A 27,118-nucleotide genomic window follows, 5' to 3' on the forward strand; every position below is an offset into this window, starting at 1 on the left:
CATAAAACCAGAAATGCGATGTTGCTGAATGACTTTGACTAACATCTTTTGCAAACTCACAAGTGTAAGGAGAAAGCCAATGAGGTCATCACAATATCACAACAGAGCTCTTTTATTATTGGTAAGGACATAGCTATAGAAATGCTAGGAATTATAGTGGTGATGATTACTCAATAAGCACGAGTACCCAGCTGCCTGAGAGGAGCTTGGAGAGGAAAGGGAGAATTCTCTTAACACATCATTTTATAGTGTGTGCACCAAGGGATCCCAAGTAACATTTTTTTAACGTCTCATACCTGGAATACAGTCATGATGGCTGCCGGGAAGGTGTCAAAGTTTGCTGAAGGAGTCCCATCATTAAAGTTGAACCTGAAAAAGGAAATTCAGAGAGAATGAAATGAAAATCTCACACACCAGGTTTTCCTTTCCCGAGATTATGCCGTTTTCATCACTGCTTTTCCCCTTTCTCCACATCCCCCTGTGCCCTACTCTCCCCTCATCCCAGTAACTTATGAAGACAGTTTTAGTGACTACTACTGGGGAACTGTGCACTTGAAGGGCCCTGGTAATGGGACGGCGTCTGGGCTGATCCTGAGTTACAAAGCCCCAGGCTGTACCTTTCAGGGACAGCTCCAGAGAGAGGGGCCCCTCAATAAGAACCCTGTACAGTGTGAACGGATTAAAAACAGAGATATCTGTTCCACACACATGCTCGTGGTTGATTTGAGCCGCAGACACGAACAAACGAGATAGTTAACATGGCAATCAAATCAGTGACCCCAGCGCTCACAGGTTGAAGTCTAGGTTTTGAGCCTCCTTTGGATGCAAAGTTCATTGGTGCTTACCTGCCTCCAAACAGCTGCATTCCTAGGAGAGCAAAGACAACGATGAAGAGGAAGAGAAGGAAGAGCAAACTGATGATTGACTTCATGGAACTCATCAAGGAGACCACCAAATTCCGGAGGGATGCCCAATACCTACAAAAAACCCAGACAGCATTACAGCAGTGAACACTAAATACCAAATTATCTCCATGCACAGCTGGGCATCTGCCTGGTGGTCTATGAGATAAGCCGCATCTGCATACTTGTAGGAAGGAGAGATGACAGCAATAATGTGGCTCCCTTGGGAATGTGGCACAGGATATGACATCATGGGCATTTTTCTGGTTTAATCTTCGGAGAAGAAGAAGGAACTGGAGAACGGAGTGTGGGGTGGAGTCAGAAAGGGGATCATGTGGTAAGGGCATGTGGGGATGGAAGGAAATAAATATAATAAGGCAGAGAGAAGCGTCCACTCTCGAAGGTGGTTGGGAAGAGTCTAGATTCTGATCACTTACTTGGTTATTTTAAATATTCTTAGAAGCCGGAGAGCTCGCAAGACACTGATTCCAAAAGATGTACCAGGTCTGAAGATCGCCCAGACCACTTCAAAGATGCTGCCCACTGTGACCTAAAGAGCCAAACCCAGCCACGGTGAGAAGAGGAAAAGGAAGAGGAGGTGAATGAGGAAGAGGAGAGAGGAGCAATCTTGTATTCCGCAACCAACAGCTCTCACTGGGCCATTGTGAAGTTCAAACTCTCCCCTCCCCCACCCAGCCCACCTGCAACAGGACCACCTGTTTGTGAAGGCTGCCAAGGAAAAACAAGACTCTACCACCTGTCTCCCCACTGCTCCCCACTCCCCTTGCTAAATTTCCTCCTTCATGCTACAGATTGCTTTGCTGACTGCTGTTCTGTCCTTTGTGAAAACTGCAGTAGTCATTCACCACTTCTGCACACATCTGACAGCCGTACTGCTCTTATAACACCTTGAACAGACAAAAGAGTAGTCCTCAAATGAGAAAGCAAGTTTAAATTAATTAATACGCGTTGCATTCCAATACAAAAACCTCTGAGAAGATCCACGTTCTCTCATTGTCCTAGAATTTAGTGCTAACAAGAATGTTTCAGTCACCTGTACATGAAGTATCTTTCAGTCGCTCAGGACCCCATACCCCAACGTGATGGTACTACTTGGTGGCACAGAATCTGACTGCTATAGAAATAGCAACGTCAAATCAACCATCCAATTTGTTTTACGCTTTAATTATGTGTTTATTGAAAGTCTACTACATTCCACACATTGCACTAGGAGAAAGAACAAAAATTAATTCTCACAGCAATGCTGAAAAGTATGTACATAAGGGAACTAAGGTGAAGACGGTCTTTCACTAGTTATTATGCCTGAAAATTGCCTGTACCCAGAAACATATGTTCCAAGTTAAAACGCAGATTGGCAAGGGCTCAGAATCGTTAGCACCTAACTGGAGATTTGGCAGAAAAAGAAGTAGGTTTGGCAGAAAGAGAGATGGTTCAGGAACCCAAAGTTCTGAAACCTACTTCTGCTGCTAACTGGCTGTGTGAACTTGCACACGAGGGCTCCTATTTACTCATGTGTAAACGGGCAGCCTAACTCCCAGCACCTAACATCGTGGACATCGGACCCCTGCAAGCAGTGGAGGACAAATATGTATGTGAAAGCGCCTTGAAGACTGTTAGTAATGCACACATTTATATATCAATATTATTTAGGAAAGTGGACACTGGGTGAAGTAGTCTATGTGGGGACTTGCTAATACACGAGTGTGTATGTGCCTGTGTGCGCGAACGTTTAAGGGTATACCCAGATAATTTTCCCAATTTTAAAGGGAACTCAAAAGATAAATATATAAGTTTCTCATTTTTGATTGAACCACCTTCTGGAATCAAGTCTTTTGTCCTTCTCCCCCAGGCTTCCCCCAAGATGATAAGTGGTTCAAAACTTTGGCTATGGGTAGCTTTGTAAAATTTACCGAAGTGTTTACTCTGTGGTATGTGTGTTACCATTCAGTAAAACATTAAAACCATTAAAAATAAAAGAGCATTTAAAAGACCCAAACAAACCCTAGTACGGCAAGGATTCACTCATTCCTGACCTCCCTTTTGCTAATCCTATCTATTCCCCTTTTATAAATTCTGATTTCAGTTCTTCACGCCGAGAGCCCCGGAGCAAGCTGCTTATCTCAAACCATGGCATAGCAACACCTGGCAGAAGGATGGGCGGGCTCCAGAGCACTTACCCCAAAATCAAAGCAGTTGAACGAAGAGTGAAAATAAAGGCGAGGCCCCATGCCGTACATCTTCAGGGACATCTCCAGGAGGAAGAGTCCCAGAAACAAAAATTCTGCATAGTCTGAAAGCATTAAAGGCAGAAGCGTTGGTTCCATGGATGGCACGGGCTTCTTTCTGCCCTCCCCGGTCCAATCGCCCCACCTACAGAGGAACCCTCCACAGCAGCAGGACCCACACAAGCGGGACTTTCAGTGACCATGCCAGCTCAGTGCCAGGCAAAACCTAATGAAGTCTGAAAACGCTCAGACCCAGAACGAGTCCCGGGCACACTCCACAGGTCAGCTTTGCTCTCTTGACAGGTGGCTTTGTCATTGCCCTTCAAATGGTAGATGGCTCTCAGGAGAGAGAGAAAGGGCTTAAGCATGGCTTTGATGAAAGAGCTGGATTCGCTCTCCACACTCCCGGCAGTGACAGCCTCTGGGAGCCTCACTCGCACCCAGCGGCAGCCTTACCCAGCGCTGACCTACCTATACGTCTCCTTTCTGGTCTATTGAAGGTATCCATTTCCCTAGGAACTTTTTCCCTAGGACTTTGGTGACCAAGACACCCTACGTCACTGAGCCTACTTAAGGCGCTAAGCTGGCCTTAGACCACCCAAGGTGTAACACCATCTTGTTGACTCATGAGCAAAGATTTGTTGATCTGATTCAATAACGAACGACAGCTAGGAACGGTCGTGTGATAACCCCGACCCCTCGAGGACAGCTCTGGCCTCGGTCACAATGTGGTGGAGAGGCAGAACTCTGGGTGGGCAGGCCCACTGCCAGGCCCACGTGACACCTTGCTCTCTTGACATTCACACCCCAATTGAGCTGCTGCCGTGAAAGCCAGTAGTCACCATTCACTTACAGAGAAGGTGGGTGAGCCACTGGGGCTGGTTGTGATGGACGATGGCCACACAGGCGGTGTTGAGAGCCACAAGGCTCAGCACAATCCAATAAAACACCTGGGATTTAACCATGTGGCGGATAGAGATACGCAGAAGCCGCTCCTTGTGCCGGAAATAGGAGGCCCCGTCCACCTTTGTACTCTTGATGCTGGCTCGGGCGAGGGGTGTGCCTAAGTGGGAGAAGCAAGGAGGAAGAATGAGGCTGCAGAAGACATCACCCTCCGTGGCAAGCAGGTACTCGCAGGGCAAGGTGGGCAGCCTTGGTCCCAGGGCTAGGGTACTGCCACGTGTTATGAGCTAAGAGTTTCCACAGCACAGCAGGGAACCCCGCTTTTCCTCTGGGCACCCTCAGTCCTAGGAAACGGCAAGATTCCCCAGGCAGGACACCAGGCATCCAGCCGGTATCTTGAATCCTAACAGGATCGTGTTTATGTCTGTAACAGATTGGGCTTCTCTCTGGCTTTTCTTTTTAAATATGCTTCAGGCACTGGAATCATCCTGCCGCATGTGTGATTTTTCTGCCACTGGAAGCCTAAAGCAGCGATGAGCTCTGTACGCCTCTTCTGCTTTGGAGGATGAAGTCAGACCCTTCCCTTTTATCTGGGGAGGAAAAAATCTGCCATCAGCCAGAATCTCTAAGGGAACCTGAGGTTGAACACCAGTCATGTTAAAGGGCTGTCAGTAGGAATTTGTTTAAGCATCACATGGAAGCAGGCGATGGAAGTAGGTAGATGCTACTATGATTAAGCCAATGATTGCAGGTTCTCAAATGGGTGTCCTCAGGATCCTCTGAACAATTTCCCAAAGTGGGTTGTCATTATCACATCCAGGAGAGATAGGATATATATGCCGATGGGATACATCTGCCACACTTGAAGAATCTGGGTTGGATTCTTGGCCCTAAGCCCCATGTTTCACATAACAGTATCCCCTGGTCCATCTTTTTCTGTAAGTCATTGTCAACTAGATTAGATTCCAACGCCTTTTCCTAATTACATCCCAAGGTTCTGGATGCTTTGGCCTCCCTTCCTCCTGGTGGTGTTTCTCCAAAGACAGGATGTTCCCTTTCAGAGGAGGTTCAGAGCAGTGAAAGGAGATCTGACAGCCTCCACTCACCCACAGAGGAGATGTCGACACAGTGCGCGTCACTGGAGTCCCGCGTCATGGCCTCCGTCCGGCTCCTTTTGATAGTTGCCCTTCGGAGCACTACACCAGGGAAGGCGGAGGCCAGGGAGAGGACACAAGAACAACCGGATCAGTCTGGTCAGAACTGAGGACTGTGGGCAAGAGGCCCCTCTGACACAGGCGCCTGCCTTTAAATACCCGAGCCAGGGTTAGTGAAGTCAGCAGCACCTCTGACACACGAGGCTCTTGAATCCCATGGGACAGGGCTCCCGAAGCCTTGCTAGAGCTTATCTAAATGCAGTAGGTAACAGGTACTCCGTATCTATTTGTTCTGGTTCTTCATAAACAATGTCACTTCCTGCCAATGAAAGTGGTCCCAAGATGATCCCCACAAATTGTCAAAGAAGATCCCTTTCTGTGCCATTGGTTGTATGATGGCTTTTTCACTGCCCGTATCAAGCACACGCCCTGGAACAAAGCAACTCTTGGATTTCATTTTCATCACTTTAAAAAAACATTTAAATCCATGACTCAATTCCCTTCATTTTAAAGCATGAGGGATTTTATGACAGAGAGACTTGCGTTTCAAATCCCAGAGCGCCCCTCTTTTCTTTCTTTCTCCTCTTTTGATCAAGAGAGATTGCCTCTGCAGAAGAGGGGGCAAATGCGAAAGGAATGAGGCCCTGGAGCACTTCCTTACCTTCTAAGGCTGATGTTCCAGCATTTTTATTTTCTTCAGCGAGCATGACTTCCTCTATATGGAAACAAATGGTTTAGTAAATTATCGGTAAATGCCAAATTACTTTGCAACATGAAAATCCCTCAGGAACGGCTCTGGCTCCAGGGCAACAGAGAGAGAGCAAAGAGTTCAGAGCTGGTCACAGGCATCAGCAAGACATCAAGGGTCATGAAGGGAGCACCCGAAGGTCAGAACAGAAAGGAAGGTCTTCAGTGAGGGGGCGTTGGTGGGTGATCGGTAAGATTCAGCTCTGTCTCTGATACACTGTTTAGGAGAATAGCCCTGAGAGCGAAAGCTGATCTTTTTAACTAAAATCCCCTAAATTGATAAGAATGACAAATTTCCATTTCTGTTTTTTCTTTTATCCAGGTTCCTTAAACCTTTTCTAGCAGCAGGAGCTCCCTTAATTTTGCTTGTCTGCAGCCCCTAGGTCATAACACCTTACCCCTTCATTCTGAAGGTGAGACCGTGTTTTGGGTTCTAGCCCTACTTCTTTAAGGAAGGGGTAGAGGAAGATGCTCACAAGCACCCCAAAGAGACGAGCAGGGCTTATGGGCTTGCCTCCTCTCCCCGCCACCACTTCCATCCTGCCTAGCTGAGCAGAGCTTGAGCTGAAGAGGCTTGGGCCCATCATGAATTTGTCCCTGTGATATAAAATATAAATATTGGGTTTCTGTCCACCTTCCTGGCACAGAGCTTCCAAACCCTCGGAATTTACTGTCTTTTGTACGCTAATGAGATGACTCACTGTGGGAGAGGCCTAGTTAGTGTAAGGATGGGGGCTGGTTCCCAGCAAAAACCAACCACATGACTAGAAGGTTGTAACCTTCAGTCTCACCCCCCTCCCACCTCGCAGGAGGGGAGAGGGTCTTGAGACTATTCAATTACCAATGGTCAATGGTTTAATCAATCATGTCTACGTAAAGCCTCCATAAAAACCCTACACAGGGCTTCCCTGGTGGCGCAGTGGTTGAGAGTCCGCCTGCTGATACAGGGGACACGGGTTCGTGCCCCGGTCCGGGAAGATCCCACATGCCGCGGCACGGCTGGGCCCATGAGCCATGGCCGCTGAGCCTGCACGTCCAGAGGCTGTGCTCTGCAAAGACGGGGCCCGGGGTACTTATGGGTTGGTGAGCATATCAGGGTACTGGGAGGGTTAAGTGCCTGGAGAGGGCATGTAGGATCTGCACGCCCCCCAAACCGCACCCTCATACCTTACCCCATGTATCTCTTCCGTTTGGCTGTTACTGACTTGTATCCTTCATAATAAACTGGTGGTAGTTTTTCCTGAGTTCTGTAAGTCATTCTAACTAATTATCAAACCTGGAGCCCTCTGAAATTCTAGTCAGCCGGGAAGAGGTGCAGGTCACCTGGGGACCCCACTGTGGCCGGTGTGTAAAGTAGAGGCAGGCTTGTGGGATGGAGCCTTTCACCTGTGGTGTCTGCACTAACTTCGCGTCAGAATTGAGTTGAATTGTTGGACACCCCAACTGGTGGCAGAGAGTGGAAGGCCTGGTTGGCATCGGGATGATGTATTTGGTTGTTGGCGTTTGGAAAACAACCACTCAGTCCCCTGGACGCCCCTCTTGGCCTCCCCAGGAGCAGCCTGTACTCCACAGCTGTGTCACCATTGGCAGGATACTATTTTCTGCTAAGACTTATTAGAATATGCCTCGCTGACATCCCTCCAAACTTATCAACAAAACAGCCCTTCTGTCCCATGTGTGCTGGGATTCTGAGCCCAACTATTGGGAGTGGTGTGGATGAGTTGTGATCCCCGCCCCTGTCTCAGCCACTGGCAAGGGAGCTGGAGGCCCCAGCAATCATTCCCCAAGATCCCAGCTGCTGGGGAAAAGCTTGCAGCAGGGTCTATGAAGCAATGCTTTAATTTAAGCACTTCTAACAAGTAAAAGGACAGGCATAAGAGGGTAAAGTTATTACCATAATTCCACCTGCATAGAAAACTGAGAGTATGTAATGTATTTCCCAGGGAGGGGAACATTTTGAGGCTCGGAGGGTACCATGCAGGATGGCCATTGTAAAGTCGTAACACTTAGCTTTCTCTTTTAAGTACAGCCCTCTGGCAAAACTAAGTTGACAGGTTAAATGTTATTGGTGGGATGCTCCTTGATGAGGACAAAGAGGGTTTTAAAGTCAGTAATAGCACTTGCTTTTGGAGGGGATCCTTTTAAAATTAGGTACTTGTTAAAATACCTCATAGCAACATGAATGACCTCAGCCAGAGAGTCTTTTTCGTTCTGTGCAGTGTCGGGACTTTGGGATCAGCAGATCTGAGGACCCCCAAGGCAGACGGAGGGTGTATGGTGCTGCTGAGTACCTCTGGGAAGCACTCGAGGACTCTGGATGGGCTGGAACGGCCCTCCCATCCCCCCCCCCCATGCCTCTTGCCAAGTTCGCTTTCGAACTTGAGCATGTCTTTCCAGGCAAATGGAACCCATATGTCTCTGAATCACTCACGCTCCACTTGTAAAGGGAAGGGCCAGGAAGCACAATTTGACGTCGCAGTGCGTCTTTTTTTGCTTAGAAGAAGAGTGCTGGCTTTGCCAACTGGAAGAAAGTGGAGCCTTGGGATTCTGCATGCGATTGAAAAGCAGAGCCGCAAAGAGCGGCATACCGGGCTGCCTGACCCCGAGCAGGGCCGTGGCAAGGGTAGGGAGGGTTGTCTTCCAGCTCTGCTGCCAGCCTACTCGCTAGGGTGGTCTGTCAGACGGCTCCCCTGCCCAGGAAGCCAAGGGCAGTTGGGAACTTCAAGCTGCCGGCCTGGCCTGGAGGCAAATCTGCTGAGATACTGTTCCAGGAAGAGGGAGGGGAGATTCACATTCACCTCCACACAAGAGCCTCAGAGGAGAAAGGGCAAAATGGAAGTACAGTCACCACTCTCATGGCTCTTGCTTCCAGAAGCAGCAAAGGAATGCAGATAGTCCCAAATGAGACGTGGCTTTTATCTGGCTTTGACGTGGCACTTTCCATCACACATGCCCTCTCACCCCTGAAAGATAATCCAAAGTTGACTCCTGAACTGAGAGAGCTTTTGTGTGCTGTGATCTGAATAAGAGTCACAGCATCATTCCAAAGCTTAGAGAAGAATAAGGGTCAGGCACCTAAGTATCCAATCCTATTCCAAATTTTTTCAGAGAGACCTCTTTGCTCTCTGCTTTCTACCAGCAATAGAGCAAAGATGCTGACTATCGTGTATTTTTTTTTAATTAAAAAATAGTTTACTCTTTTGCTCAGGAAGATATACAACACCAATGCAACGCAACCTTTAAAATAATAAGGAAATCAAATACGTCCTTTTTACTGACAGATGTGGGGTGATCGATGCCCCTCATAAGCAGCAAACTTGCATCTGGGGGCTCTGTGGGTTAATGAAATCGGGATAAATCTGGACCTATCCTCGGGGCTGGGCAAGAATTTTTCCCGAGGCTGAGCCACAGAGTGAGGAGCTGATGACAGCGCAGGGAACAGCGAAAACCAATTCTCACCATCATCTATTAGCTGCCTTACTGCAGTGGCCTCACAATCCGTCTCCCTGCTTCTGGCCTTGTCTTCCTACTGTCTGTTCTCAGGGCAGCAACCAAGTGATCCTTCAAAATCTTAAACAGAGCACGTCCCTTCTCTGCTCAAGACCCTCCTGTGGTTCTTGCCTTATTCACCGGAAAGTCCCAAACTTTACAATGGCCCGTAAAGGTCATACACAATCTACTGCCTCTGCTCCCACCACAGCTGCCCTCATCCTTACTCTTCACACCTTCCCTGCTCACACCTCCTGCTATTCCTGGAGGGCTCCCGGCCCCTCCCACATTAGAGCCTGGGCACTGGGGTTTTCTTCCCTCAGAGCTCCCTGTGGCTCACGCCCTCATCTCTTTCGAATCTCTCCTCACACGGGTCTACCCTGACCCTCGATTTAAGACCGCAACCTACCCTAAACCCCTAACCCTACCTTGACCTGTTTTCACTGTACTTATCACCTTATCAAAAGTAATTATTTTGTTCATCGCTGCCTTCCCCAGCTACAGGGTAATGAGCTCCACAAGAGTAGAGCTCTGGGGGAATTCTCCGGCAGTCCAGTGGTTAGGACTCAGCGCTTTCACTGCGGTGGCGGGGGGGGGGGGCCCGGGTTCAATCCCTGGTTGGGGAACTAAGATCCCGAAAGCCGCGTGGCATGGTGCGAAAAAAACAAAAAAAGGTAGAACTCTGGCTCATTGCTGTATCCTAAGTGCCTAGAACAGGACTTGGCACAAAGTAAGCTCTCAATAAATATTTGTGGAATGAACAGACTGTTAGTAGTAACAGTAGTAGTGGAGAATGTCATCAGCCCAAACTCATGGGTTATGTTACCTTTTACTCAGTTCACCTTGCTAAAATGCCTGCCTCGTGAAAGGCGTTTGGCTGAAGAACTGGGACAGATTCCAGAGGGAGAAAAAGGGACCAGCGGGGAATCCAAAAAGCCAACAAGTCATCTCGAGCTTCTCTCTGCTCTGGTCTAGGCTGCCCCTTTGAATGGAAGTATTGGGAGTGGGAACTGGGGCAGATCCCTGATGTCTGGGCAGCCCATCACCAACCTCCTCCAGCCCCCAGGCCTTACCTGCTTTGTCTATCCACGCGCGGTACCCGTTCAGCTCACGCTCGATCTGCTGCTGGCGCCGCAGTTTCATGAAAGCTCTCCGGTTCTCCACTCTCTCTCTCTCTTTGGCAAATTCCCTGTGGACAAAGCAGATAAGATTCACTAGGTTTGGGCAGTGCCATGACTAAAAGAAAGGGTGAAACAAGCAGGAGAGAGAGCATGTTTGAACAGGCACTGTGTATACCCCATTTCCTTTGTCCCAGGCTGCAACGGGGATCTCCTTAAAATGTTGCACAGAAATGCACTTCGTTCAGCCTCCCGCAGGAAGCCTTCGCAGATCAGTTTCATTCCAGTCAGCACCAATGCTCTCTGCTTGCTCTATTTTGAAAGGTATTGACTTAGTAACGTGACCAGCTAGCTTCCAGAATGCTATGTTATGTCTCTCCGGCTACAACGGAAGCCCTTCACCCTCTGAGGGGCCCAGCTACCCTTTCTGCTCTTAATAACAACAGTGACTAATGTACATTGACTGATGATTACGTGCCAGCCTATATGAAGTTTTTCATACCCATTAACTCATTTAATCCTCAAAATCATGCTATGAAGTAAGCACTATTAAAATTCCTATTTAACAGATGGGGAAATCAAGGTTTAGGGGAGAGAGGTAACTTGCTGGGATCTGAACTCTACCCATAATGCTGTGCTTCCCCTGGTGGCCTGTACCCTGTGGTGCTCAGTATGGGCTGCCACGGAAGACCACGACACTGAGGCTTAGAAGGGCTGAAATGCTGTTTGAAGATGGCTGGTCGAGATTAAACAAGAAAGGTAAGGACACAGGAAGGGCACATGGCTCCAGCAGAAAGACAGCAGGAAGATGGGGTGGTGTGGAGGGGAAAATGAGACAGACGGAAAAAGCCAGCATGAGGGTCAGAGGTAAGACAGAGCCCACTAACAGGCACAGGGGACCAGAGCCACTCTGTGGTACAAGGTGATTAAAAACAACAAAACCAAAACAAAACAAAAACGAAAGCTCCATGGGAAAAAGAAGACAGAAGAGGAATGAGGGTTCCCTGGCAGAGAGGAAGATGATCAGATTCAACGAGTGAACAAATGGGGATCAAGAAATATTCGTTTGCTAACAGGCCCCTCCAGATACCACCTCTGCACCAATGCCCGTCTCATCACCAAACACCCTTCCAGCCGGAACACCCCTTGCTAGCGTAGTGCCTCCCAGCCACGGCTCACGCACTCTCCTACTGCCCTGGAAGCTGTTCCACTTATTCCAGGTGTTCCCCGTCAATAAAGAGCAATAGCCTGAAGATAAGAGAGTCTAGCACCCACTGTGGGTCCTGCCACCTACTCCCTCACGTCCAGGGAGGAGAAGATGAGCCAGGGGCTGAGGGACGTGCCCCAGCCCCGGTACAGGGAAAGGAGAGGTGCCAGTCTACCGTGAGGCAGAGGGATATACTGGTTTGGGTCTCATACGGCCCCTCCTTCCAAGACAGAGAGGGATTCCTCGGGCACAGACACCTTACAATGGTCACAATCAGGCTAAGGGCATGGGGACAAGGCACATGGGCAGGGGAAGTTCTCCTGGGCTTGGTTTCAAGCTCGGTGGGTTCTCCTAAGGCTGCTGTCGGGGAAGGAAGAGTTGAGCAGGGCCAGCGAGAGTCAGGGTAACAGAACTTAAGCCCTGGGACACCTCCTTTTTTCACCTGCCCCTCTGGATTTCAGCAATTAGAAAGTAACAAACAGCTAGCTTGGTTCATGGCGTCACCATCTACCAAAGTTCCTACCTTTGGTTCTTTGTCTTCTTTCTATCCTTCCTGTCTGACGAATACTATTGTTCTGTTGATTCTATCTTCAGAATAGCACTTGGACCCACCCTCCCTCTGCATCCTTACTGCCTCTTGGTCCTCATCCTTTCCTGCCTGGACAACTGCAATAGCACCTACTTGGTCTCTCAACCACCTATCTCCCTTCCCTTCATTTCATCTATGTCACAGTTATTCCAGTTATCTTTCTAAAATGTGCACTGGATTTTACCACTTCCAAACTGAAAATAATAACCCCAGTGAGTGACATTTATGGAGCACTTTCTAATTTCCAAGCACCTTCATCCATTTTGTGCATTTAATCTTTACAACCAAAATGAGAAGGAGGTAGAACATGTATTTTCAGCCTCGATTTAAAAGTTAAACAACTTGCCCAGGTTCAGGTAAGAGATGGAGCCAGGTTTGGAGCCCAGGCTCCCTGCATATCTGCCGGCCCAGTGGCATATTTATATGCTGCTTTCTTTATCTTTTCATATGTATGTGTCTTCATTTTCCAACTACGCTCTAGGGAAATCCAAGAGGGTTTTGCAGGAGGTGATGTTTTGAGCAAGACATTGAACAAGGAGAATTTAAGCAAGCTATGAGCCGGGGAACACAATAATCTTTCTTTTAGCATCTGCATTATTACCAACATCTCCACTTTCCAGCTCAGAAAACTGAATCTTGGTGGTGGGATGAATTGGGAGGTTGGGATTGACATATATACACTAATATGTATAAAATAGATAACTAAGAAGAACCTGCTATATAAAAAATAAATAAAATAACATTCAAAAATTCAAAAAAAGAAAAAAACCCAAAAACTGAATCTAAGGGGAGTTAAGCGGCCGGCCACTAAGAGGAACCACGACCCTCAGATCTTCTAAATTCCCTCTTCTCTCTACTCTATCCTCCCCTCCTCCACAGTCTCCTCCAACAGCTGCTAAACACCTAACAGACCCTTCAAAGGGCTTCACAGCTGGATCTGAACATTTCATTCAAACCTCACCTCCCGTCAATCTGATCTATCTCTTGCCTACTTGCAGCCCATCACGGCCATGCTTGAAACACAGCACACTTTCCACAGTTCCTGAAAAAGCAGTGAGGGATCTCAAGGTTTAATTCACACTGCCCAGAATCTGTTCTTACCTTTTGCCTGAGTCTCTTTTTTTTTTTTTAAACATCTTTATTGGAGTATAATTGCTTTACAATGATGTGTTAGTTTCTGCTTTATAACAAAATGAATCAGTTATACATATACATATGTTCCCATATCTCTTCCCTCTTGCGTCTCCCTCCCTCCCACCCTCCCTATCCCACCCCTCTAGGTGGTCACAAACTGCCGAGCTGATCTCCTTCTTCAAGGCCAGGTTGAAATGTCACCTCTAATGTTTAGCTTTCCCCTCCCCCTCTCCCTTGCCCCCAGTCTTCTGGCCTCCTTTCTACCTTATCTCTATCTCTTCACAGCTCATGTTACAGCCAGACCTCTATGTGGTGAGTTGTACACGTGACTGTCTCTCTCCCTCTATGTGAGCTTTTTGAAAACATTTTGTCTTACTCAACTTTGCATCTTCCAGGACTAGACTAGGTCTGGCGTATAGTACTTATTCAATAGATTCTTTTATTAAAGATACCCAGGCTGACTTGAGGAGCACACTGATAGCTCTGACCTGATTCCCAAAGGCTTAAATGAGGGGGCGCAGCATCTCTGCACTGACCCAAATGGAGCCAGGTGAACTAGTGGGAATTTAGTAGTTGCCAGGTAACTCCTGGACACTGCCACCACTATTTTTCTTTGTTTGACTCCACTAAAATCTCTGTAGCATTCGTCTATGAAGTAGGCAGTGTGGCACCTCTATCTGACCCCCAGGATGACCGCACGGCTCGATTTCCGGTGGGATAGCCCAAGACACCGCAGCCTAACCTCCCTGTATATTTGGAAGTTTCCTGGCTCCAGTCTCACCAGCTGGCTTCCCTGCTCTCCTCTGCCACTGCAGGCCCCCATTTCCTCCCACCCTCCCACCTGGCATCTTACAGGCCCAGAGCCCAACAAATCTGGCTTGGTCTTTTTAAGAAGCCTCTTGGCTAAAAGAAAGAAAGAGTATGCACCAACGGGGCTACTTCCTAAGCAGCTCCCACGTGTCAGTGGGGGGAAGAAGGGCTGTGTTTGGGGTTCTTCTGTACTATGTTTATCATTTGGCCTTCTGTGTTTTTTTTTTTTCCATCTTTGCTCTTATTTATTTTACAAGAATTGGATCATAGCATACTGTCTATAGCACATGGCCTTCTGTGTTTTGTTTTGCTTTGTTTTGTTTGTCAGCTGGGAGCCTAGGGCAGGAAGTCTGGCATCAGTGTCCTTCATGACACTTCTTAACCCCCTCCCTTGACATCACAGTGTGCCCATGGCTTTTCTCTAACTAATCTGAAGGTTCCATGAGGCCAAGTAGAGGCTGAATCATATCACATTCTATCCAGGACCAATGAAGTTTAATCCACAGCCTAGTATTATAGTAGATTCCATAGATTATAAATAAGATATTAAGCTTTTTAAGCCACATTTGTAAAATTTTTATTTTCTAAATCACTTTCATGTAAATTATTTCATTTAAATTTGCAAAAACCCTGGGAGATTCAGAAAGGTTATTTCCCCAAAATGACCAAATTATCAGGAGGCAGAGCCAGAATTCAAATGAATGCCTTTTGATTCCAGATTAAGTGCTGTTTCTACGAGGCCTGAGCTGTCTTCCATGTTAAAACATTTAAAATCCACAAGAGGGATTTATTTTTCAGCCAGAGGTTGAGGAAAGTAAGGACATAAAAACAGAGTTTTGTGTTTTTTCTAAAAGGACTATCTTTTTAATTGAGAGAACAGCGTAAAAATCCATTGCTCTGTGTTGGGTTAATAAGGACCTAGTATCAATGTTACTAATTTGTAGCATTAGTCAAGCTAGTGGTGTGCTGCTTGATTTTGTGTCTATGTCACAGTGACCGTTTATTTATACACATATTGCATTCTGGAGAACACAGGGACAAACAGGATTCAGCTCTATTACCTGCCAAAAATAAGTGATTATTCTAACCTTAGATTCAACGTGTCTGCCAGTCTCGTGAGTATATATGTAGCCAGACGGAAGAAAGGGAAATGTGTTCCTCCCGCTGGCCCCTCTCTTCCCTGAGGACCTGAGTACTCTCTCCTCTTCACAGAGGATTATCCTGGGGTTATTCAGATGATGATGCTTTTGCAAAGATAAAACATATGGCCGTTACCTTACTTAGCCATCTCGATGACCACCGCCAAACTTCTTAATGAAAGGTGCCTCAAGGAGTGGCCCTATGGATATCTCAATTTATCCAGTTTCCTTGGGTCAAGCAACAGGAAGTTCAAAGGAGAAAAGTCTGGCTTACATTAGAAGAGTGCTCATGTCCCCTAAGAGCACTTAGCATTAGCCTGTGGCTCAAGGTAAGAGGATGGGTAGTCAGCTCCTTTTCATTTCCTACATCCAGTGTTTCCACACCCCTAGATGTAACAGAACTCAAGCTGAGATGCATCTAGACACTCAGGAAAACAAAAATAAATCCCCATGTGATGTGGCATAAATACCACCAAGTCAATTCTCAGAGCTAGGTACCCAGGTAACCTTTGCTGCTAATAAGCTGGGCAGTAAACCTCTCTGTCTCAGTTTCCTCTTCAGCTAGTGTTGCCATTAGAAAGACACGAAACCCCCCTACTCATAACCAGAGCAGGAATAAATCTGTTTTAGTCTGGAAGTCCTGAGTGGATTCTTGTAAGAGATTGTAAAATGATAAAAATTCAATGAAATGGCAACCTATGGAATGAAAAGGCAGCCTATGGAAAGGAAGAAAATATCTGCCAATCATGTATCTGATAAGGGGTTAATATCCAAAATATATAAAGAACTCACACAACTCAATAGCAAAAAAAACAAAAAAAACAAAAAAAAACCATTATAAAATAGGCAGAGGAACTAAATAGACATTTTTCCAAAGAAGACAAACAAATGACCAACAGATACATGAAAAGGTGCTCAACATCACTAACCACAAGGGAAATGCAAATCAAAACCGCAGTGAGATATCACTTCACATGTATTAGAAAAGCTCTTGTCAAAAAGACAAGAGATAACTGTCAGAATGTGGAGAAAAGGGAACCCTTTTGCACTGTTGGCGGGAATATGAACTGGTGCAGCCACTATGGAAAACAGTATGAAGGTTCCTCAAAAAATTAAAAATAGAATTACGATATGGTCTAGCAATCCCGCTTCTGGGTATGTATTCAAAGGAATTGAAATTACTCTCTCAAAGACATTATATACTCCCATGTTCACTGCAGCATTATTTACAATAGCCAAGACATGGAAACAACCTAAGTACCCATCAAGAGATGAACGGATAAAAAAATGTGGTGTGTGTGTGTGTATGTGTGTATACACACACATACACACACAATGGAATATTATTTGGCTATAATAAAGATGGAAATCCTGTCATTTGGGACAATATGGATTAATGAAGGCATTATGCTAAGTAAAATATGTCAGAGAAAGCCAAGTACTGTATGATCTCACTTATTTGTGGAATTTTAGAAAAACTGAACTCATAGAAACAACATTTTGGTGGTGGTCAGGGGGTGGGGGAAATGGGTGAAGGTGGTCAATAGGTACATACTTCCAGTTATAAGTAAGCTCTGGAGATGTAATGCATAGCATAGTGACGGTAGTTAACAATACTGTCCTGTGTATTTTGAAGTTGCTGAGAGAGAAGATCTTCAAAGTTCTCATCACAAGAAAAAAAATGTAACTATGTGAGGTGACGGATGTTAACCTACTGTGGTGATCATTTCACAATACATACAAATATTGAACTAACACAACTTAAACTAATACAATGTTATCTGTCAACTATATCTCAATAAAGCTGGGGGGGAAATCCATTGCATTTCATTCAAATATTTCTTACCCAATTCTGTTATCCATAATTTTGGGCTTTTTTTTTTTTTTCCTGGGAGGAGAAATGGCAGTTCCCCTCAAAACACAGCTGTCACAGAGATGGAAGGATGATGACGTGGAGATGAGCACAGCTGAGCCTCTATTCTGGTTGTCTCATGTGTATGCAAGGTTTGGGATTTTAAACTTCAGTTACCAGAACGAAGAAGGAGGCCGATCTATCTCCCCATACTGCACAGTTACGTACAGTTTTCTTCTTACGTCTGACTTAGTGAATTTACATTTGTGACTGCTTTTGTTTTTTAGCAGTTTACATGAGAGGCATAATTTGTACAAATCAACTATTCATACATAACCAGTTCCATATTATTCACAATTAGATAAAGTGGAAGAATGATGTAGATAATCTCAGACAAGGTACGCCATCCATGTGTGCTTATCACGTTTGACTGGGGGGCGGGTGGTGGGGAGGAGGTAGAGTTGTCTTTCAAGTCATATTTAGGTTAATGTTAAAATTAATTTATATTTTATGAACTTCTGAACCTATAAAGGAGCCACAGGTAATTCACAAAGCAGCTCATCTGTATATTGATAAATAAGTGATTGGCTTTGGTCCATAGGGTGATGGGAGGGGCTTTGAACACTCACGTTGCTGGAATTTATTACGAGATGACTAACTGCTGGGGGTTAGGAGTGAGGTTCGCTGAAGCCTTGCTCCAATTGGAAATTCCTGCCCATGTTATGTCACCTCAGAATCACAGGGCACCTGAACAGGTATCTCTGTATTTACCTAGTGGCGAAGATGTTCCGGTAGGTCTGCTGTGACAAGAAACGGGAATAAAGACACAGACCTACTAGAGAATGGACTTGAGGATATGGGGAGGGGGAAGGGTAAGCTGGGACAAAGTGAGAGAGTGGCATGGACATATATACACTACCAAACGTAAAATAGATAGCTAGTGGGAAGCAGCCGCATAGCACAGGGAGATCAGCTCGGTGCTTTGTGACCACCTAGAGGGGTGGGATAGGGAGGGTGGGAGGGAGACGCAAGAGGGAGGAGATATGGGGATATATGTATATGCATAGCTGATTCACTTTTTCATAAAGCAGAAACTAACACACCATTGTAAAGCAATTATACTCCAATAAAGATGTTTAAAAAAAACACAAAAAAACACTCTGTAGGAGGATTAGATGGCTCCCAGTTTTGGCTTCTAGCTCCAGACCCCTCCTCCTGGTTCAGTCACATAGGGAGCTTTGTTTACGGATACGGAGGCCCTCGCTGTTGTCATGGCAACCAAAAGGAAGACAAAGCCCGCCAGGAGGGGCTGGCCCCTGTGACTCAAAGACCTGTTTACCCACACTCCTGTATGCACTTGTACACTTCATTTCACACACACACACTGGCACAAATGCACACATGCTCACACTGGCACGCAGAAGCATATGTGGACAGACTGCCAAGCTCACAAATGGCCACGTGGTCATATTTCTATTAATCTTCAAAGCCCATATTTCCAAAGTGCTTCACTGCCCCAGTGGAACCTTGCCAGTCTTCCTGTAACACGTTTGCTTTAGGAAAGAGGAATTTGGGTTAGACATCAAAAAAAACAACCCCTTTGACCCTAACTGTTCTAAAACTAACAAAGAGATTGGGGGAGGTCAGAGAGGCAATTGTGTGTTGGCGGTGTTTTCATTTCGATTTCACTGGAGAATGGCATGGGTGTGGTGGGGTGGAAGGGGGTTGTAAAACAGTCTTTCAGTGTACTTAGGAGCCTGGGGAACATTTTCTCCTATTTTTCAGAGGAGCAAACACAGCCCCAAGAATGTAAATACCTTACTGAAGGTCACACAGTTCAGCTGTATTACAGTTATTTACACCGTATCCCTGGATTTGTTCCAGAAAGGATTTAAGGAGACTTAGGTTGTCAATAAAGGCCAAAACAGCACCCAGTCCTCTAAATGCCATCCAGTGTTGACTCTAATAAGCAGAATGGATGGGCATAGAGGAGGGTGAGGGATGCATTAACTCAGGCACTGCAACATACCATGTCCTTTCTCCCTAGAGATCAGGGGCTCCAGTGAGCAAAAGTCCTTCCCTAAAGCAGTGAAGGCAAATAAATGGCCTTACACAGAGTACTATAGCCCACCCTCACTCCTCCACGCTATACCCACAGCAGTGAAAGAAAGGCCACGAGACTCACAGGCCAGAATATCAGGTGGGAAGGACCTCACAGACCACTTCCCCAAGTGTCGCCTTTTACATGCGAGGAAACTAAGGCACAGAGAGATCAGAGGGCTTGCTGGCCCAAGGCTGACAGGGTGCTCGGAGGCTGACCTGGAGCATCACTTCGATCTCCAGGTTCCAAAGCCAGTGCCATTCCACATCTTCATGATATTTCAGTCATGAGACCTCAAAGAGGCAGATTCTTTTAGGATCTTGGGAAATTTGCTCGGTCTTTTTTTTTTTCCTTTTTCTTCTTGACATTGAGATCTCGTTTATTTATTTGTTTGAGCAGATGCAAGGGAAGGCCTGGCAACTAACATAAAGGACATAATGAAGGAACTATGTTTCCTGTTTTGCTTTTTAACCTTGAAGTTGGTATAATCCTGACTGTTGCAGCATAATGATTAAAAGTTCTGAAATGTGACTGAACTGGGTTTATATCACGGCTCTGTCAGGGACCTAGGGCAAGTTCTTAACCTCTCTGAGTCTCAGTTTCCTCGTTTGTAAAGTAGGAATAAACACTGTACCTCTCTCAAAGCATTGTGAGGATTAAATTAAATAATAGATGGAAAGTGCAAAGTATAGTATCCAGCACAGAATAGGTATTCCAAGTGCCTATTTTAAGAACTGTTGACATTCCTAAGAATGTATCATAATACACACAAACTACTATCAAGGTCCTTATCTATCTATCTATACACTTATTCTGCTTCCAAAATATAATTTATTGAGTGCCTACTACATGGTTGGCATTGCTTTAGCATATGGGGATACAGCAGCAAACATAAAAGTAATAATCCTTGGCCTCACGGAGCTTACATTCCAGTAGAGGAGACAGGCAATAATAACAAGGATAAGTACAAATATAAAGGATGTTATATACTGATAAGTGCTGAGGGGAAAACAAAACATGAAGAGGAATAGTAAGTATGGGGGTAGGGTCTGGGGTTTGGGGTAGAGTGGCTGGGAAAGGCCTCGCTGAGAAGAGTTGAGAAATGACAGAAGAAGAGTGAGACAGTGAGCCATGCAGACTTCTGAGGAAGAGCATTCCAGAAGAGGCAACAGCCAGGGCAAAGCTGTGGGGCAGGAACATCCTGAAGGAGCTTCCGAAGACCTGAAAGGAGCCAGTGTGGCCGCGCTGGACGGAATAAACAGAAAATGAATGAGATGAAGTCTGAGTGCGTAACAGGCCACATGGAGGTGGGAGGCTAGACCAGGTAGTCCATGGATAATAACCTGACTTTCACTTGGTGTGATCTGGAAACCATGGGGTGGGGGTGGGGGGTTTGCAGCAGAGAACTCATGTGACCTGATTAAAGTTTTCAAAGAATGTCTCTGATTGCCCTGTTGAGAACAGACTGACGAGGGCTAAAGGTGGAAGCAAGGAGACCTCCCAGGTTAGTTCCAAATCATGACTGCCTTGGCCAGAGTGGGAGGAGTGGGGACGCTGAGAAATAGCGGGATTCTGGGTATATTGTGAGGTAGAGCTAGGAAGACTTGCTGACACACTGAATGTGGAATATAAGAGAGACATGAGTCAAAGATGACCCTCAAGGTTTTTTAGCTTGAGCAACTAGAAGGATGGAGTTCAAATAACTGAGATGGAGAAGAGCAGTTTCTGGGGGGCAGACCAGGAGTTCAGCTGTGTATCAAGTCAGCTGGATATCCTGGGCCCAATAGCACCAATTCTCTGTTATCCACACGAGATCAGCCAGCTGCTTCAAAAATCATCTGCTGTGACTGAAACAGCCATCCTAGACTCCCTCCACACCCTGCTTTCTCCTCCACTGCCCACAGGTGCTAGAAAGATGTTAACTGATTTTTCAGCAAGATATTATCGAGAAATTGTTTTAGCTATTGCTGCAAATACAATTCAAAACAAAACCCTGTAAACATCCTTGAATGTTGCACTATTTCACTCTAACTAGCTTTATCATTTCCTTCTATCATCAGAGATGACCACGGAGTAAGCAGGTACTAAGAACACAGTGAAAAGTTTTGAGTTCTCACAAGCTTGTCCTTACAACTTTTCAGGAAGGAAACTAAGGGACCCTCACACTTTTACCCCCATTCTTCTGATTGGAAAAATAAAGCCCTGAAGGATCAACTGACTCTTTTTTTTTTTTAAATGAAAAACAGTTTAACGTATATACTGTGCCTCGGTTTCATCTAAAGAAATAGTAAGAAAATGCAAAAATGCTTTCCAAAGTCTACTTTTCAAAATATACAAGCATGTCAAAATAACCATCTTTACTGTGTATCTAATATAATCAATGACCACTACCTTTCTTTGTAAAAATGAAACCCCCTAGATTAAAAATTGTTGTAATAATAGAAACACATTTTTAACACATATTAAATGTGTTCTATGCCACAGGCATTGTTCTAACTGCCTTACTTCTATTATTTCATTCATCTTCACGACACTTTTAGGTATATACTATTCCTATCTTCGTTTCCAGATGTGAACATAGAAATATCGCCAGAATTTATGTTGAGGAATGTGTTCATTCTTCTTTAAAACTTGGGATACAGGCTAAATCAGTTCAACGTGACTCTTGGAGAGGCACAGGGTTACAAGGCAGAATTCTGATCTCCCGACTCTGATGAACTCCCCCCAGGCTGCACCCTCTCACTTTAGCACATAGACACCATGGAGGCAGAAACTCAGGGGCACACATGTCGCTTTCTCCCTCTCTGTGCATATAACAGTGTGTGTTTCAGTCACAATATTTCAGTGAGTTCAAAGCCCTGCAGTGCAGGAAGAATAAGCCACGAGGGGAAGTAAGAGCTTTTCATATTCCTCCTTCTCCCCCATTTCCACCCCCCTACAGCACTCTAATTACAGTATGAAAGAGGCATCTTGACAGAGAACAAATGGCTGTGCTCTTTTCAGAGACACTTTCTGCATTTCTCTGAGAAGCTGCCGCAATCAGTACCCTCCCCGAAACGTTCTGAGGCGCGTGAGGAGTGGGTGCGGCTGGGTTCAAGGGAGTGGCTGAGAGTTTATTACCAAGTTCAGCCATTATACACTGAACACTGTGTGGGCATTTGAATTTCCCAGAATCCTTTGTTCCACCTCCCCAGATCATTTAAACATTAAAGATGCCTCTCAGGAAGGTCAAATCTTCTTGGTTCAGCATCAAAGGACTCTTCTCAGCATCAAAGCCCTTTCTTCTGCTTTGGGATGGACAAGCAGAACCAAAAAGAAGGCCCAGAGCTGAGAGAACAGCAATGGTGAAGGGCGAGGAGAGGAGCAGACATCTAGAAGGAAAAGTTGGAGACTTGCTGTAGGCTAACACACCAAACGTGAGCTCGCCACACAGACAGGCTGCCCAGGCCTCCCCACTCACTGCCCTTTTAGATGTTCCACGAGGGGCTAGACAGGAGTTTACGTCCTCAGGGTATATCAGAAAGCTCCTCAAACTTAGTTCCATTTCTCAGACAGAAAATCAAGGCTTAGAACAGCAGCTATACTTGCCCGAGTCTCACAGTCTATACTAAAAACAGCTGTACCTCAACCATTTCTGTTCATTGTAATTGTCCACTTGTTGGTGACCCTATTATGTTATAAACTCTCTGAGGGCAGGGACTGTGTCGAACTGTTCTCATTCAGTGTTACACCCACGGTGCCAGCACAGATGGGCTGCTCAACAAACGTTTACCAAGTGAACGAAGGGCACCACACAGTAAGGGCAACCACGGGACACAGAGCACGTTCGGATTTTGGAACAAGAGGCAAGACTGGGTCCAGTGGAGTGAGTGGGGCCTGTGCCGTGTCTCAGTCCCGGGTCCTGGATGTGCAGGGTCAACAAGGGGTGGGAGGCACGTGTGGGTGTGTGACTCCAGCTTATTCTTTCAGGAGAAAGAAACTTCTTCTCTTAGGCTTTTCTGCTTTGCTTCTCCATCTCCTTCCTTCTCCTTGACACATGGGAATGCCTCAGCATCCAGGCCTAGGTCTTCTCCTCTAGCCATTCTCCCTCCAGATGATCCTGTACAGGCCCACGGAATCAACCTCATCTCTATATTATCAAATCTATAGCTCCAGCCCCAACTCACCAATGAGCTCCAAACACGTTTATGCAACTGTCTACTTGTGATCGGCAACTGGGATGGCAAACAGGCATCCCAAACGTAACATGGCCAAAATCGAATTTTTGATTTCTCCCCCAAATCCCTCCTCCTCTAGACTGTCCCACCTCAGTAAAGCATATCAGCCAAGCTAGGAGTCACTTTCAATTCTTCCCTTCGTCTCACTGCAACCCCAATCCAATCCAATTCCTAGCCATCCAACCGCCTCTCTCCAACTCCACTGCTGTCCCCTGAGTCCAAGCTACTCTGCTCTCTTGCCTGAATGCTTCCTGCCTTCGGTAGCCTGAAGTAACCTCTCTAACTCACTTCTTGTTTCTACCCTTGCCCCAATCCCCCTATTTCCCTCATAGAAGAAAAATAAGGAGTGACTTTTAAAATAAGTCACGTTACCCTCCTGCTTAAGACTCTCCCCTGGCATCCCCCAGTTGTCTACGAGACCCTACATGAGTCTGACTCTTGTCTGTCTCCTTAACTTCAGGGAACCTTCCCTGATCACAGAACCAAAACTAGTAATCCCACTACCTGTCACACTCTATTACAACTACCTGTTTGATTTTATTAATAACATTTGTTGCTACAAGATTACCTTGTTCAACTATTTGGTTTTTTGTCTTCCCATAAGAATGTCTTATGGGGAAAAAGGGGGTCTCTTCTGCCATGCTCACCATTATATCCTCAGTGCTCAGAACAGTGCCCGGTACTTAGAAGGAACTCAACAGATACTTGTTGAATGAATGAATAAAGGTAACAGAACATGCAGAATTATACATTCTTTTCTCTGGAGGTAAGTTACCATTATGAGTCATGACCATTGCATGTCCTATCTACTGGTAGTGTGATCAATTCCTCAACCTCCAAGAATTAATTCTCAACCAAATCTAAAACTAAAATCTGCCCCTTTTGAACATGAACTTTCAAAACCACTCCAAAGCTGTAAAGCATCAATCATGGCAGGAAATTCTTTAGGGTATTCTACTGAAATATTTTCTACTGCAGTTGAGACCTTATCCTTCTGCAGTCTCACTTAAGTTGATGGTTATCATCTTTTATTCAGAAATCTTTCTCAAGTTGAGGATATTTAATAAATCACCATCTTCTTTAGCTTGTCTTACAGTTAAGCAGGGCTCTTTGTGAAAATGTAATTAATTATTACCTCATTGAAAATTTCAGTGTCTCTTAGAGACGAATGCTACAAAAGCAGGTGGTGTACAAGCAAAGGTGTTCTCCTGAAAGGCTGGCATGTGGTGGACATTACTGTTTAGGACTATGTAGGCTATGCACTTTCCAACGAGGACTCTGTAAATAATACATATACAACCAAAGAAACAAGATGTTCTGAGAGATAATTAAACATGCACTATAGTTTAAAAGAACTGTATCTAGACTCAGTACACCTAGCTTTGAATCACAGCCCATGGGAAAGTCATTCAAGCTCTCTGAGGCTTGATTTCCTAATAAATGGCACTGATAAAAACAACCTCACTGGGCTTCCCTGGTGGCGCAGTGGTTGGGAGTCCGCCTGACGATGCAGGGGACACGGGTTCGTGCCCCGGTCCGGGAAGATCCCACATGCCACGGAGCGGCTGGGCCCGTGAGCCATGGCCGCTGAGCCTGTGCGTCTGGAACCTGTGCTCCGCAACGGGAGAGGCCACAACAGTGAGAGGCCCGCATACCGCAAAAAAAAACAAAACAAAAAAACAAAACAAAACAAAAAACAACCTCACTGAGCTGTTGTGTCAATGGGCTCAAAAGAGCAAAGGTACCCATCATGGTGTGGAGCATGGTACATCTTAAATATACACAAGCTGAATTTGAATCTGAAGCCCCAAAGTAGCTAGTTCACTTAAAGTATAAAGCACTGTGAGTGGATGACTCTCGCTGCTCATATTTTATAACCTTGGGATATTAACTCAAAACAGGTATTTAGGTCAAGGATAATATAAATCAACACCAGAAAGGAAGGAATACCAGTGAAGTTCAGAGAGGAGAAAAGTACGTCTTTTGACAAAGTCTATGTTACGAAACATTAGTAAACTATTTAGCTACTTCTCAATTCTGACTGCTCACCTCATAGATTTCTGGATAACTCTGCCACCTTCAGAAGAAACCACTCCTGCATCGGACTTTTTGATGAGCATTTCCTTTAGAGAAGACGTTCCAGAGTTTGGAACAATCTGGGTCATGTGTGCAAATGAATGCATTAGTTGGGGGCGGGGAGCTGCCAGCTTGGATCATAACCCTTCACGCTAGCACAGACTTCTAAGAACTTCCAAGCCCTTCCCTTACCAAAGTTTATCCTAATATATATACAGCTATCATAGATCTGCTCCTCACAGAGCAGTGGTACTCAAAGTGTGGTGCATGGGCCAATGCCCATCTGTACATTGTTACTAGTTCATGACAAAACAAATTCAGAAATTAAAAGTGCTTAGTAACTTCTATAACAATTTGATAGATATTTTATGTCAATCGAATTTAAGCGTAAAATTGAGGGCTTATATTTATGTCTCTGTGTATTTTTATTTATTATGGTAATCCATTTTTGTGACAATTGCATTTCACAAAAGTATCAATACTCACTAGACTGGGAAGGTTAAAAAGTGATTTTTCACTATAGATAGTTGGAGAAGCACTGTCTGGAGCAAAACTAATGTTTTCTGCGGCTGGAAGATGTGGTATTGAGATCATAACACCAATTACCATTTATTTCGTGTTTATGATATAACAGAAACTGCTAAATGTTTTATAAGCACTATATCATTTAATTTTCATAAAAACACAAAATACACGCTATCATCTCACTTTTAAAAAGAGGCCAAAGGATATTAAAAAACCTGTTTGAAGTCAGAAAATGAAGCAGTGATGGCACCAATATTCTTTTGACCACAAATAGCTCTAGAGAGGCAGATGAGAAGCCAGGAGGCTAGTGCCACTTGATGGCCTTATGATTATATTGGTAGCATTTAGTCACATCTTTTCAGTGTATCTTTCTCTTCTTTCTTTTTTTGCACCCTCCTCCTCTGCTTTTTGTTTTTCTTCTTTTTCATTCTTTTCTTTTCTGTTTTCCCTTCTGTCTCGCATCCTGAGGATGGACTCAGCCAAAAGGATAGAGCCTGAGGTCACAAAAACCCCTGAACTCCCATACAGGATGTCCCTGCCCTACCCTGCTCGGTGTGGTTGAGCGGTTGAAGCCATAAGGAGGCATGAAGTTCACATTCTCATCCTGTGCAGAAAGTATTATCAAATGGTAGCTAAGAGAAACGAATTCTCATTAAAAGCACCAATATCCAACAGCACAAATCACAGCCACGTCCTTTTGTAAGTTAAACCTGCTCTGCTAATAAACACTAATCATTTTTTCACATATCTTGCGTCCAAATACTACAATGAATTCTAAGTTTATGTTAAAATATTACTTATTTTCAAATCTTCATTCTTACCAGAAAATATACCTTATCTGAAAACACTATCTGTGAATACATGTGGCTACACAGTCATGAAATGTTACATGCACACAATGGGTCTATA

At 45.2% G+C, this 27,118-nt stretch overlaps 1 protein-coding gene across 3 annotated transcripts in view; it reads right to left on the bottom strand.

Annotated features, from left to right (window-relative positions):
- CACNA1E (calcium voltage-gated channel subunit alpha1 E) overlaps positions 1–27,118 on the bottom strand; it is a 294,179-nt gene that overhangs the window by 72,448 nt on the left and 194,613 nt on the right. For all 3 annotated transcript variants that reach the window (XM_024758847.1, XM_024758846.1, XM_024758845.1), the window contains exons 8-15: positions 10,515–10,630; positions 5,867–5,920; positions 5,158–5,247; positions 4,002–4,211; positions 3,101–3,213; positions 1,340–1,452; positions 846–977; positions 297–369 (exon numbers count right to left, since the gene is read on the bottom strand). In XM_024758847.1, coding sequence (XP_024614615.1) covers positions 297–369; positions 846–977; positions 1,340–1,452; positions 3,101–3,213; positions 4,002–4,211; positions 5,158–5,247; positions 5,867–5,920; positions 10,515–10,630 — 901 coding nt within the window. The remainder of the gene's footprint in view (positions 1–296; positions 370–845; positions 978–1,339; positions 1,453–3,100; positions 3,214–4,001; positions 4,212–5,157; positions 5,248–5,866; positions 5,921–10,514; positions 10,631–27,118) is intronic.

The sequence above is a fragment of the Neophocaena asiaeorientalis genome, unplaced genomic scaffold (genome assembly GCF_003031525.2).
Source record: "Neophocaena asiaeorientalis asiaeorientalis breed wild unplaced genomic scaffold, Neophocaena_asiaeorientalis_V1.1 scaffold270, whole genome shotgun sequence".
Lineage (NCBI taxonomy): Eukaryota > Metazoa > Chordata > Mammalia > Artiodactyla > Phocoenidae > Neophocaena > Neophocaena asiaeorientalis.